This window comes from Phaenicophaeus curvirostris, chromosome 6, assembly GCF_032191515.1.
Source record: "Phaenicophaeus curvirostris isolate KB17595 chromosome 6, BPBGC_Pcur_1.0, whole genome shotgun sequence".
NCBI classification, from domain to species: Eukaryota; Metazoa; Chordata; class Aves; order Cuculiformes; family Cuculidae; genus Phaenicophaeus; species Phaenicophaeus curvirostris.
Window position 1 is genome coordinate 53,562,837 of NC_091397.1, and position 13,468 is coordinate 53,576,304.

General features: G+C 43.0%; 1 protein-coding gene across 1 annotated transcript in view; it reads right to left on the reverse strand.

Moving 5' to 3' along the window:
• Nucleotides 1-13,468, reverse strand: part of CHN2 (chimerin 2) — a 167,618-nt gene that overhangs the window by 22,805 nt on the left and 131,345 nt on the right. Inside the window, exon 7 of the mRNA XM_069860208.1 lies at nucleotides 1,313-1,390. Coding sequence (XP_069716309.1) covers nucleotides 1,313-1,390 — 78 coding nt within the window. The remainder of the gene's footprint in view (nucleotides 1-1,312; nucleotides 1,391-13,468) is intronic.

The window sequence follows — 13,468 nt, forward strand, 5'->3', positions numbered from 1 at the left end:
CAAAACTCAGAAGAATGAAGGCTGGTTTAATCGAGCATGAAAACACAGATTATTACCCCTATTTCCTTCAGTGTTGAGCAGTGAGATAAATATTGACTTTTCTGTAGACTGGGCCAAGGAGGTGGAAGGAGAAGAGGGATGCTATTATTTGCTTTGCTCACTAAAATTAAATTATCGATTTACCAACCACAGCAGAAGTGCTGCAGAGGAGAGCAACGTCTGCATGGCAGAATATGTAGAAAAATAAGAAGTGAAGCTTTTTTGCTAAACCAGGAAATCAGTGAAATAATTTTAATCAGTGCTTCTCCTTTTTTAACAGGCCTGAGATGAATGCCAGAAAAGTCTCTTTCTGATACTGAACTATTTTGACAGTGGCCCAGATCAGCATCCTCAAGGAGCATTCAGTAAACTGAAGTTTCAGAGCTGAGATGTATTTGTTTCTTGCCTTGTTACTCCCTTTTATTCTCTCTCTATCTATTCTGATAAGCATCAAACCACAATTTGACAGCATTAGATACAGTAAGTGGCTGGCATACTCTGAAACCAGCACAGTTCTTTTGGCAAAACATTTTAGTACAAGCTGCCTGGAAGGTCCGTTCTCCAAAGCTGAGTCACTCCCCTGCTGCAGCATGACAGACAGCACTTGGGGGGAAAAAAGCTAAGAATTTGATTTTGTATGTATAAGACAGCAAAATGATGATCCATTTAAACATCCCTGTGTCTGTCCAGCTATTTGGTTTAGCCTGACACGCAAACAGAAGCTCAGATCCTATAGCTCAGTGGGACTCCAAGGGCATTTCCTTAGCATATGGTGGTGGAACAAAAGCTGGGAGACAATACCAATGCTGCACTCTGCTTTATTGTTAGGGAGCACCCGAGCTCCTTCAACTCCTTCTGAAAACAGAAATGACCCAAAGTGATTGCTGGTAAAGTCCTAGTGGCTTCTGAAAATAGCTAGACTTTGAAAAGGGGCCTTTTTTATAATTAAAAATGTATACATTTTAAGACAAAGACAATAAATATGAAGTACTTTTTTCTGGACAAAAAGAAAACTGAGTCTAGGCAAAAAGAGCTATAATGCCAGTCAAGTACTGTAGTGAGCAGCAAAACTGTTATTTGAATTAAGTGCCTGTGTAAAAGTATATTAAGAATGCAGGCAAGGGACCTTAAAGTAGAAAGTAAAATATTTTTTTTAACACTTCCCTCAAAGCTAGTGTGGATGGGTACATGAAAACCCTATCACAGTAGGAAATAAAACGTGAGGCACCAAAACAGAACTTCTTGACCAAAAGTAATAGAAAGTTGTGCTTACCTTAAAATTGTGTGCTTTTTCATAGTTGAAGTGGTTGTCATTTTGAGTTAAGGCTGCTCTTCTGACCAAGGAGGTGATCTGTGAATAGGCAAAGAGTTTCAGAGGTTGCCACAAAAGTGCCCCCTTGACTCCCACCTTCACCCCCAGGGCCACGGCCAGGAGCTCTTGGCGCTTCCTTCCTCGCTTTGACTTGTGAACGACGGCACAGTTTTTCTCATTTTCCAGCCACAGATCCTCTGAGAACATAGCGCTGGGATCCCAAATCTTTTCCCTGTCCTCCTCGGTGCCTGGGAGCCTGACTGTAGTCAGCACAGTACAGTTTGTCCAACTGCTTCTGATGTTAGACAGCAGATTTGAAGCAGCTGCAGCCCATTCTGCTGAGACCTCTGGCATGTGACTTGAATGGGCCGTCTTGTGGGACGGAAGGAGCTTCTGCATCTGAATAAGTAACGGCCTGTGCCGTGCGTGCGTGCGATTTCTTAAGGCAGATGTGTGCCTCAAACAATAGCCCGAATTCATACACTGAGCAACCTTCCCCCTGACCCCTCCCTGAGCGATGCTCTCCTGCTAGAGGCTGCCAAAACACCGGCGGCAGGGGAGAGTGTTACAGCTTCACGCCCAAAAGCATTTCCAGGGACAGATCGCTTCAACTCCACAGCATGTCAAAAATGAACAAACAAACAAAAACCCCCAGGAAAGCCCACACAACCGAATCCGATGCTGCATCCAATTACACTCAGACTCGGGAGACTTATCAGCCAGCAGTCTGCATGCCAGCAGATTAAGACCTTAAAACCATGATGATTGTTTAATCTTACAGGGCTAAAAATCTCTTTTTTTTTTTTTCCATATCCTGTACAAAGGAAAAAAAAAATCCAGCAGCAGTCCAAGCATTAAAAGCACTTCTATGCCATGTTTTAAACCGGAACATTTTGTATATGTGCACTTGGTAGCATGGATCTAGCTCACTGTCAGGGGAAGTTCAAAGTCCAGCTGGGATGACTCAGGTTAGGAAGCCCCTGAACCCTGTGCAGTGCTCCAGTGAAAGCTGGGGAGTGCATGTAGGAAGACAACGCGCACAGCCCTGATGGCAGAACAGGGTCTGCAAGGTAGCAAGAGCAGCCATCCTTTGATCTGGTTAAGTGTGTCTACAGATCTGGAGTGTGTGTTTGTGTGAAGTGATTTCTAGTTAAAGCCCAGGGACAGGAGGGATCTGGAGCCTGACCAGTCTGTGCTACAGCTTGCAGTGTTACTTTGGATACCTGTTTCACTTCTTTACAGGCAGGTAGTTCCACATCACAGGAGACAGACGTGTGACACCGGCATCCCCTGGGAAGCACATTCAGTACCCCCTCCCCACCAGCTTCCCTCCCTCCAGTTCCCCTCTCCTGCTCCCTTAGTGACTATGCCCATGCTCCCCCCATAAGAGGAGGACAGGAGTTAATCCTCAGCAGAGCACTGTAAGATTTAATTCTCTGAGGTGTGTCTAATACTCAAGATGCTGTGACAGAGAAAGCCGGAGAGTTACCAGTGCTACTGGGAAAACATCCTCATTGAACTAGAGACAGTAAAGACCATATCAGACCTTTACAGCCTGCCCCACTTCAACTTACCAAGAAAACATGTGAAATTGATGTAATTCACTCACGTTAACTTGTGAAGCTAACTTGCCTCTTTCTTTTTTTTTAGTCTGCTTTTACCTCAGGCCGAAAAGTCAGTCTAATTCACTTACTAAAACCTCCACCATATAGATTGCCTGCTTTTGCTAAAAGCAATGCTCTCCTGATTTGAAAGCCTGTGGGGACAGATGGTCAGTCGTCAGCAACATCAGGCCATGTAATTTCTGATAGTGCCCTACTTAGGGGTTCCAAGAAGTTGTGCAACCTGCAAAATCAGCTTCTCAGTTATAGAACAATGCACCTATTTTTACGTATAGCATACAGAATCACAGAATCACTAGGTTGGAAAAGACCTCCAGGATCACTGAGTCCAACCATTCCTATCAAACACTAAACCATGCCCCTCAGTACCTCACCCACCCATTCCTTAAACACCTCCAGGGATGGTGAATCAACCACCTCCCTGGGGAGCCTGTTCCAGTGCCCAATGACCCTTTCCGTGAAAAATTTTTTTCTGAAGTCCAGCCTGAACCTCCCCTGGTGGAGCTTGAGGCCATTCCCTCTAGTCCTGTCCCCTTTCACTTGGGAGAAGAGGCCAGCACCCTCCTCTCTACAACCTCCTTTCAGGTAGCTGTAGACAGCAATAAGGTCTCCCCTCAGCCTCCTCTTTTCAAGGCTAAAGCACCTCTTTCTACAAGCTCCCATACTCCAAAGCTTCTGCTCCTCAGCAAGGAGGATTTCCACACAACCTCATTGCTCCCTGAGCTGTTCCTGCTTGCCCAGCCTTTCCCTAGAGCTCAACACTATCATTTGACCACCAGTGACAATTGGCTGTGAAGTATGTATTAACATTGCTCTGCCTTGAGGAAATCCCTGCTGCTCTTCCATATGTCCTCCTGCTAGTAAGTCCCAATTTCTGCCAGCACAGGACTTTTATCTGCTTTCCAACAGATAAAGACAGACTATACCTCCCCAGGTCTCTCTCAATGTATTTCAAGAGATGAGGAGCACTGGTTTTAGGGACATCTCTGACCCCATCAGTGGCAATGGCTTCAGTTTGGGCCACCAGGAAGGAAACTTAGAAGCAGCGTAAAGTTCTAATCACATTCCAGTTTCTTTCCTCAGTATCATTTAACATGCATTTAACATTTATTTAGAACAAAACCCCCAAACTAGCTCTGAGTTGTTAGACACCTCTGAAGCTACAGCATCTAAATTCCCGTATATACCTAAGCTTCTTTCTCTCTGACTTCCAGCATAACAGATCCAAAGTCAGAGAGAGGGCAGTTTCCTAATAATGCTCTAATATTTGTATTTATGTCACTAGGCTGATAAAAATCCCATTATATAACCAATATTTTTTACATAACATGGCATACTTGATATTCAAGCTAAAGGCTTACAATGACACATCTTGGAATTTCAGTTTAATAAGCTATTTTTGGAATATCAGAGTGTCATCCTGGGACCAGACATAGAGTACTATATTTAATGGAAACTCTGAGTGTTTGCACAGAAGCATTAAACTTAATAGACTTGGAGGAGGACAGCTCAGCCAAACCAGTTCATATGACTAAGGCAGATCAGTATTTACTGTTTATTGTATATGAAATCTTATTTATCCCCTGGGTTGCTTTTTCTGCCTTGCTTGGGCCCTGTTTAGATACTTGTTTAACGGGATGCATTGCAAACACAGGATGTGTACAGAAGGCTGACAGTGAGTGTATCCTCTTAAGAAGCTTAATCATACGGAGTCCTACCAGGTTTGGTGTCTAAAATGGTGCTGTAAAACTGAGATGAGCTGGACCACACATATAACCCCTTCCCTCTCTAAATATAACACAAAGAGCAGCAACAGCAATTTTTCATGAGCAACTAGTTCCAACGCAGGCTCTCTTTTATCCATTTTCTTTTTTCTTAACACAAAATGTACTGCATATGGTGTCAAGTGCATCTCTTGATCAAGTTAGCCTGCAGCTAAGGAGGAGAATGCCAGCAGCTAAAAATATTATTGCTGGTTGTCACTGAATGTCTAACCTAGTGAAGGCTGAAAGGCAAATATGGGTTGTCTGTGCTTTCAGATGAAAGGATTTCTGCTTAACACGTGGTTTTAGTTTACTAGTCTCTCTGTAAAACACATGTACTGCATAGCAAATTGGGCATTTGCAGCAAAATAGATGTCATTGAACCAGAATAATAAGATTAGGAAGGGGGGGAAGGAGGGTGAACTCAGCTGTTGCACCATTTCCAGCATGCCTTTACAGAGTGAGCTGAACCACGCCATTGTCTCTGCCCTCAAACACTGCTGTCTTGTTTGCTAACAAAGGCCTCAGGGGTAGGAAAGAACAAATTTAAGTATGAAACGCTTTCATTTTTGTACATGTTGCATATTTCTGTCGTAGTCACGTGGGCAGCGCTGAGAACTCACTAGAAGCAAGTAGGAGGGGAAGGGCACATGCCACCTGGCTCCTCTGCGCCAGCTCCGGTGTGTTTGGAAGAGATGGTGCGGGAGAAATGGCTCCTCTACCCCAACTGCTGTTGGGCACATCAGTGGCTGGCAGGTTTGAGGTATAGAGTGGCAGATCCTTGATGCACTGCTCTACCTGCCGAAGGGCACGACTGCAGTGGGCAGAGCAGAGGCACGGGCAGGTCTCCTTGGACGACACCAGAAGCGAAAGGGAGATTGCTCTTGATGAGGAACTGTGACAAATCTATGACTGATCTCTACCTAAATACACTTAACACTGCACATAGATAGAGTCATAGGTCAAAGAGAGGCCTGCTTCCTTGCAGGCACGGCATACTTAGTATTGTGGCAGACAGATTACGCTTGCTCAATTGCAAGCATGCTGTCGAGATGACACACGGTGCAGGAATCTTGCAGCTTTTGGGTTTTTCCTGGTTTTCTCCCACAATATGCTCCGAAGACAATGCTGGAGAAGCCAGTGAGGTATGCAGTGGTCTAAGTGTGCTCTCAGCAAAACACAGGGGAAACAATGGTAAAGGCTAGGCAGCTAAAGGTCTTTGCCATCCCACAACGCTGCCAGCCAGTGCCTCCCACTGCCGTGGCACAAGGCTTATGTGCTGCTGAAACAGTGGGAGAAAACAAGCTCCAAACAGAAAACATATTGAGTGTGAAGCAGAGCACGATGCCTGCACTGTGGTGCTTGCCAACCTGATCTTGCAAAACTCACTTCCCTAAGAAACCTTCCCTTTGACGGGAAGGCTCGTGATGTCAGTCAGGTGAACAGAGACTGCAGAGGTGAGCAGCGCCAGGAAGCTCCACAGCACAAAGCTTGGGGTTAGGAAATCAGTCAGACTGCACAGAAACCAGGCTGTTGGGGCTCTCTGGTTTGCTTTTGGGGGAAATACAATCTACTTGCTCCCACGGAATCAAAAATAGACAAAAACTACTAGCATTAACTAGCTGCCACCCTCTTCAGTTCAACCAAGCTCCAACTGCAATCACTGAGAACTGCCACTGAATGCAGGTGCATATGAGCCTCTCAAGGGTGCTGTCTTGCCCACTAAAAACCCAATAAACTCTTGTTTCCAGGAAAAAAATTCCTTTCAGATGAGCTGAAACTCAGTAAACTGAACACTGACATTAAAAAAAAAAAAAGGTTTTTTAAAGGATTATGATATAGCTATAGTTTTGCTTTCTACTCCTCCAAGTTTCAACTTAATTTAAAAAAAAAATAAGTAAATAACAACCCGTCCTTCTGCAAATCATGAGTCTGAGGAGCTGCCAATAATATTCTGGAAGCGTTTATGGCAGCAGATTATATACACCAGGCTATATTCTGGAGAGCCTGTGTATACTACCACCACCACCAATCCCATCCATCTTTTGAGGACAACCCACTTCAGAGCAAATGGAAATGCTCAGTTAGGAGGACTCCTGCAGTAAGTGCTCTGAAGTAAAAAATTAAAATTTTAATCTTTATATGTCTCCTAAATTAATGTGATTGACTGTTTATCAGCATCAAAGTGACCAGATGTCATTCATATGTGCACTTCATTCTGACAGGGTATTTGATTCCCTCCCTGATAAAATATATAATTTCCCTACAGCAAATGGAAATATAATCTCCCTTAAACTTCAGATCCCCTTTCTAAAATCCTTCTCAAATAGATTTTTCTGTACACATCGTGATTATTTTTCCCAAAACAATGTAGTGAACCGAACAATACGGCAGCCAGAGGTGAAATGCTGAAGAATCAGTAAGGCTCTAGCGAGACTATTATTAAAAATAACAGTTGCTGTAAGCCTCTTATAGAGTACTAATATAATAAACTACTATCTATTTTGGAACAACAGCCGGAGGTTACATCAAGTGGCATGAAATTACATAGTCATCACCAATTAAAAACATAGTGGGCAGACTAAACTCTGTTATGTTATGAGGTAATTGTATCACTTGATGTGTCAAGCTGTGTATTTCACACCCACCTTTGCATTTAATAAGTATGATATAGTATTTATCATTGATGAAGATATTGAACAGCACTGGTCCCAATTCGGATCCCTGAGGAACACCACTTGTCATGGATCTCCATCTGGACATCGAGCCATTGACTGCTACTCTCTGAATCCAACCAATTTCTCATCCACCAAACAGTCCACCTATCAAATCCATATCTCTTCAAATTAGACAGAAAGATGTTGTGGGGGACCGTGTCAAAGGCTTTATAGAAGTCCAGATAGATCACATCCATCGGTTTTCCTGTGTACACTGCTGTGGTTACCCCATTATAGAAAGCCACTAGGTTGGTCATACAGGACTTATCCTTGGCTGCGCCATGCTGGCTGCCACTAATCACCTCCCCATCCTCCATGTGCTTTAGCACAGCTTTGCGGAGTATCTGTTCCATGATCTTCCTAGGCTCAGAGGTGAGCTTGACTGGTCAGTAGTTCCCAGGGTCGTCTTTTCTACCCTTTTTATAATGGGCACAGTGTTGCCCATCTTCCAGTCACCAGGGACTTCTCGTGACTGCCATGACTTTTCAAATATCATGGAGAGTGGCTTGGCAACCACATTGGCCAATTCCCTTGGGACTCTGGGATGCACCTCATCAGGTTCCATAGACTTACGTATGTTCAGGGTTCCTCAGGTGGTCATGAACCTGATCCTCCCCTACAGCGGGAGGGGCTATACACCCCGGTCACCTTCTTGCTGTCCATTGACCCAGAAGGGGTGAGGAGAGCAGCTGTCGGTGAAGACTGAAGCAAGAACGTTGCTGAGTACCTCAGCCTTCTCCTCGTCTGTTGATAAGAGGTCAACATTTTCATTCATCAGTTGGGTTATACTTTCTTTAACCTTCCTTTTCTGATTGACATACTTCTAGAAGCCCTTCTTGTTGGTCTTCACTTCCCTTGCCAAGTTTAGTTCCAGCTGCACTTTGGCCTTCCTGACTCCATCCCTACACAACACAATATTTATCCCAATGTTTGTAAAAAATCTGCAGTGATCTCATTATTCTTCCAATGATGCTGTATTTGTTGACAACAAAGCTAACAGAGTAGTCTTCTAAGAAATACACATTTAGGGATAGGATAGATGATGGATGGATGGATGGATGGATGGATGGATGGATGGACGGACGGACGGCAGGTGTCTAATCTAAAATAGTAATATGGTCTCTCTTTATAAGCAAAGAAGAAAAACAGAAACCTCCAGATGGTAATTCATCCTCTTCTATGACAGACCAAGTTTAAAATAGGTCTTTGCAGCTCACTTATGGATCATATAAGGAAACTAGATGACTCGGGTAGAAACAGATAGCTTAGTTTAAGATATTAAAAATTAGGTAAGATTAATCTCTCTCATAACTCTTTTCTATTTCTATTTTTCTATTATCTATTCAATTTTAGAACAAATTAAAAAAGGATCATTTATTTTATCAGACTCAATCATACCCATAAGTGACTCTTGTTTAATAACTGTACTTTGTTTTGGTTATTAATACTTCCCATGCTTTAGACCTGGCTAACACTCATGCTCTGGGAACATGGAATAACCAGTTTACTTTATCATTTTTTACACAGCTGCATGTGCCTTTGTAGGTTTATCTGGGCTATCAGTTGGTAATTAACAGAAATATCTGATGCTGACTATAGAGGTAGCCAGTATTTTGACATCTCACCCATAGAGGAAACAGCCTAGCAACATAATGAACTTAATAGGATATACAATGACCACTCTGAACTAAAAGGGAAGTGACTCATGCTCTCAGCAAGATATGGGACTATTAGTCAAGAGGCAGAGATTTAAAAAATATCCTAAAGAGAGTTTTTATCCAGATTCCAGTGGATGCTGGCTCAGCACCACGTAAGCTCTATGTGTATATGACCCGTTCATCTTTTTACGTTTTCACTATGACGCTCTTGCTTTCTGAAGAAACAGCACTTTGTTTAGGAAAGGCAGCTTGCCATTGATTAAAACCGTCACTGCCTCGCAAGCAGCTTGAACTAGAACCAAACCCGCTGAAGTTACCACAATGAAGAACTTAATGTGTTTACTTCCCGCTCTGGGGAGAGAGAGGAAGGCAAGAACGTTTCCTCTGAGAAAGGTGACCCCTGTGAGCACGGCACAGTGCCCTTGCAGGGATGGGAAAGGGGCTAGAGGCACTGTAAATGCAGCAGTGCTGCCCTGGGGGCCGTTTCAGCCGGCTCATGTGGAGTTGTCATTAACCATAAGTGCTTGTGCATCGAAGGAGCCGGTTGGCTGCCACGCTCAATCACAGGGTTAAACTGAGGACCTTGTTTTGTGAGGCTGCATTAAGTCTGCTTAATGTCAGGACACCAAATGAATGAGCTTGATAATAAATCCCAGTGCTATACAGCTAATATGTCATATAGCTGGTGGGCATAAGGCCTGGATGTTTCACCGTATGCCTCATTATACACCAGACATACACGGCACTGTACACAAACACCTACATCTTCACTTTTGGGACCATTCTCCTTTCTCTGTCTCAAACACTGCTATATCCTACAGGTAGGTGTTATCTCAGAGCAACACAGTAATTGGCTACCTGCTCCATACGCAGTAAAACTTAACACAACAAAAATAAATACAATAGGAAAAATAAAACACAAAGTCCTTCAGTTTCTCACAGTATGTGCTTTCTGACACTATGTGCATGTGGGAGTAAACTTTCCTTGGAATGAGACCAACTCAGCGTTGCAGCATACAACCTAGGCTGAACCTTATGGACCACAGTCAGAGCTTCTGTTCATACAGAGAAGCAAAAATCCGCCCCCTCGGGATTAAGACAAAACGTGGAGGAAAACAGGCTTCAAGAACGTTTCTGAGAAACCAAAGTCAGACAGCTATGGCATTTATGTTTGGAGCCACTAACCGCTCGGCAGAGCCAGCTAATCTCTGGAGGGGCTGTAAAGTGACGCTGAGAGCTGCCAGAATGTAAAGTATGCTGTGGCAGTCTTGAGAACCAACAGCAGTGCCCTAAATTTTGCTCCAGCTCAAGACAGTTTAAAACAAGAGACTTACACATGGGTTAAAGAAGAAATTTATGTAAGTGAAAGAACAAATAATTTGTGAACCAGTGACTCATGAACTGGTGAACATCTTTTCTAAAAAAACTGTCAGTCTATAAAATTGCTCCCAGACAGTAAGAGTTCAGGAGTGGATTCTCAATGGTGTGATTCTGTTCATTTAGCTCTTTCAGGGAGGTGGGGATGATAAGCAATTTGCAGGGAGGACAGCGTCAGTATCAGCATCAAGCAGCAAATAGGATTATTCTCTAGTTTTGTCACCTTGGTGGTGGGAAGAGATTCTAAAGCTTCAGTCTCAGACTAATAAACAGCATGCTGCTCAGCAGTCACAACACCGTCAGGTAAACTATATGATACATGCACCTAGAAATGTAGCAATGTGTTTTCCATCATTAGTAGCATTTCTGTGCCCTTATACTGTGGCACCTTGTGAGTTCTTCTGGTAAAAGAAACATAAACTACATAGACAATCTAAGGCAAAAGAATTTTTCATGACATTTAGGACACAAAGTAGGCGATTAGCAAATAAGAACACAACACATCTTCAGGTTGAAAGAATACTTTTTAACAAGCCTGAGTCATTGCTCTAGCTCAGACGTACATCCATGAATGCAGGAAGCTCCACACCACAAAGCTTGCGGTTAGGAGTCAGCCTGTACAGAAACCAGGCTGTGTCCCAGATGCTTTCCCCTAAGGTGGGAGCATATGATGTTTACAGATCACCCATTTGTGAACTATGTGCTTCTGTCCCATCAAGCTTCAAGGAACTTCAAGGAACTTGAAGCTTGTTCATGAGAGACAAGATCAGATCCTGGACTGCCATCCCAAAAGTGGTAAGACTGTATGATCCATAGTATCTTTGACTAATGGCTTCAAAATGTGTGTTTGCTTAGAAACAGATGCAGATGGATTCTTGCTCTGTTTCTAAGCAAACAATCATCTTGTGATGTGTCAATTAAAGCGATGTGGGATTAAAGAAAAGATAGGAGGTCTGCATTCAGCTGTGATCACATACCTATTTCATTATATGCATGAAATTTATCCCATATATTATGTTCCCACTTGGTATATAAGAAAGTTTCCTATAGCTTAAATCTGTTCCAGCTTCTGTTCTCCTTATGGACACAGCACAAAAACAGAATAGTTGGGATAGGACTAGCACAACTTGTTGAAAAGTAGAAAGCCACTTGTATGAATGGGCAATTTCACCTGTGGACTGCATACCTTCCTCCAGCTCCTACCAGCTCACCCTGCAGAAACGCAGCGCAATGCATAACCAACTGCTTCTCCTGAATGCAGCTTCTGAGCAGCACTCGGCTCCCACCCAGCTGCCCCTTTTCCCCAGAGAAGCAAGGGAACTACTGGGCACTGCAGACTGCACATGAAAAGCATGGTTCACTATGCTTATAAGAGCGTGACACAGGATATGCAAACCACTTGAAATCACACACTTTGAACGTGGATAAAGTACCAGAATGTATCCAAGTCATTTTATTTTCCCTTCGAAAGAATTGTTTTGTGTCATGTTTGCTTTGCCCGCTGCTTGAAGTTGGTTTTGTTACTCTTTTACTCTGTGGGTAAGCAGCAGCGCAGCTTCCCTTGAAAACACAAATGCATTCCCATGGCCATTAGTGAAAAGACTGACCCTACTTCTCCGCTAATGAATGAACTCATAAAGGTTGTATAATCCTGGTTTTATTTTTCCATACAGCGTGGCATCAGGTGTCATTTGACCCTGGTATTCTTAGAACTCCCTGTGACCTGCAGCCCGCTGCCCTCCAGTATGAAGCAGTGGCTTTTGTTCCTGATAGGACACCATGCACAGCTGCTTCTGCCATTGTTTGGAGGGGGACAGATGGCTGCACTCAGCACAAAAAAAGAGATTAAAGAAGAACGGAGCGAATGACATCACTACCCAATCTGGGATTTAATTCATGGGACCTCTGGGGCTACCACCAGCATGAACTCAAACTGCAGTTGACTGCCCACAGAAAGGAAAAAGTTGGTATTTTGCAGAACAAAGTAGTTTCTTTTAAAATATATAGTTGCTACCACTCTACATTTATGTTCTTTTGCAGCTGTTTAGCTAACCTGTATAGATGTCATCCTATCATTGGTAGCATTTTGAAAGTACACAAAAAGCAAGATTGATACTGTATCCCACCTCAACCCATGCCCACAGTTCAGTTGCAGTAATGTGGTTTACAGCTTGTTTATTTTGCTTCACATGTAACGAGGCATTCATAAGAAATGGCTGGGGAAACACGGATGAGAATAAATGAGTTTCATGATCAGGACCGATCCAGCTAAGACATTTTGTGGGTCAAGGATTTCATCATATCTCATAGTCCCACTTAAGTCAATGGATCTAAAGAGCATAAAATTTTAGTGCTGGAAGTAGCTAGCTTTGTAGTCACTATTCTGCCTTTAATTCAGCTCCAGACCTATGAAATCATGCTGAATTCTTTCTGATCAGTCCACCAAAGAATGGCAGCAATTGTGGTACTCCAGGATGAACCCTCTTGGGAACTATGGATACCTTATGTGGACCGTGTATACAGTGATCTTGTACAGCTAAGAGCATTTTCTGAAGTTTGGTTAGCATTTATCTGAATTTACCTATGAAGTACATTACGTGATGACTGTTTGGGACAGGGGAATTTGGCCTCTGTATATGTGCGGTACTTGGTGCCATCACATTTTTCTGCAGAGCAGAGATTTTTGAAGTTCTAAGCAAATCTATATGAAAATAACGAAATGAAGGTTCTGAAATGGAAGTACTAACAAGATCTTTCCCAAGTGTTAACCTGCATGGAAAAAGTTAGTAGTACACATAAAGCATAGTACACATAGTAAGTGTCATGGATACATATTATGTCATTAGCAATTGGAGCAGGATTTCTGAATTCTGCCTGTTGTTAACACTGTTGACCACACAGATTAAGCTAAAATAACTAAACTTTCTGTGCCTCTATTTTTCCACATAATACAAGCCTGCCTACGATCCTGGGGCTTTTA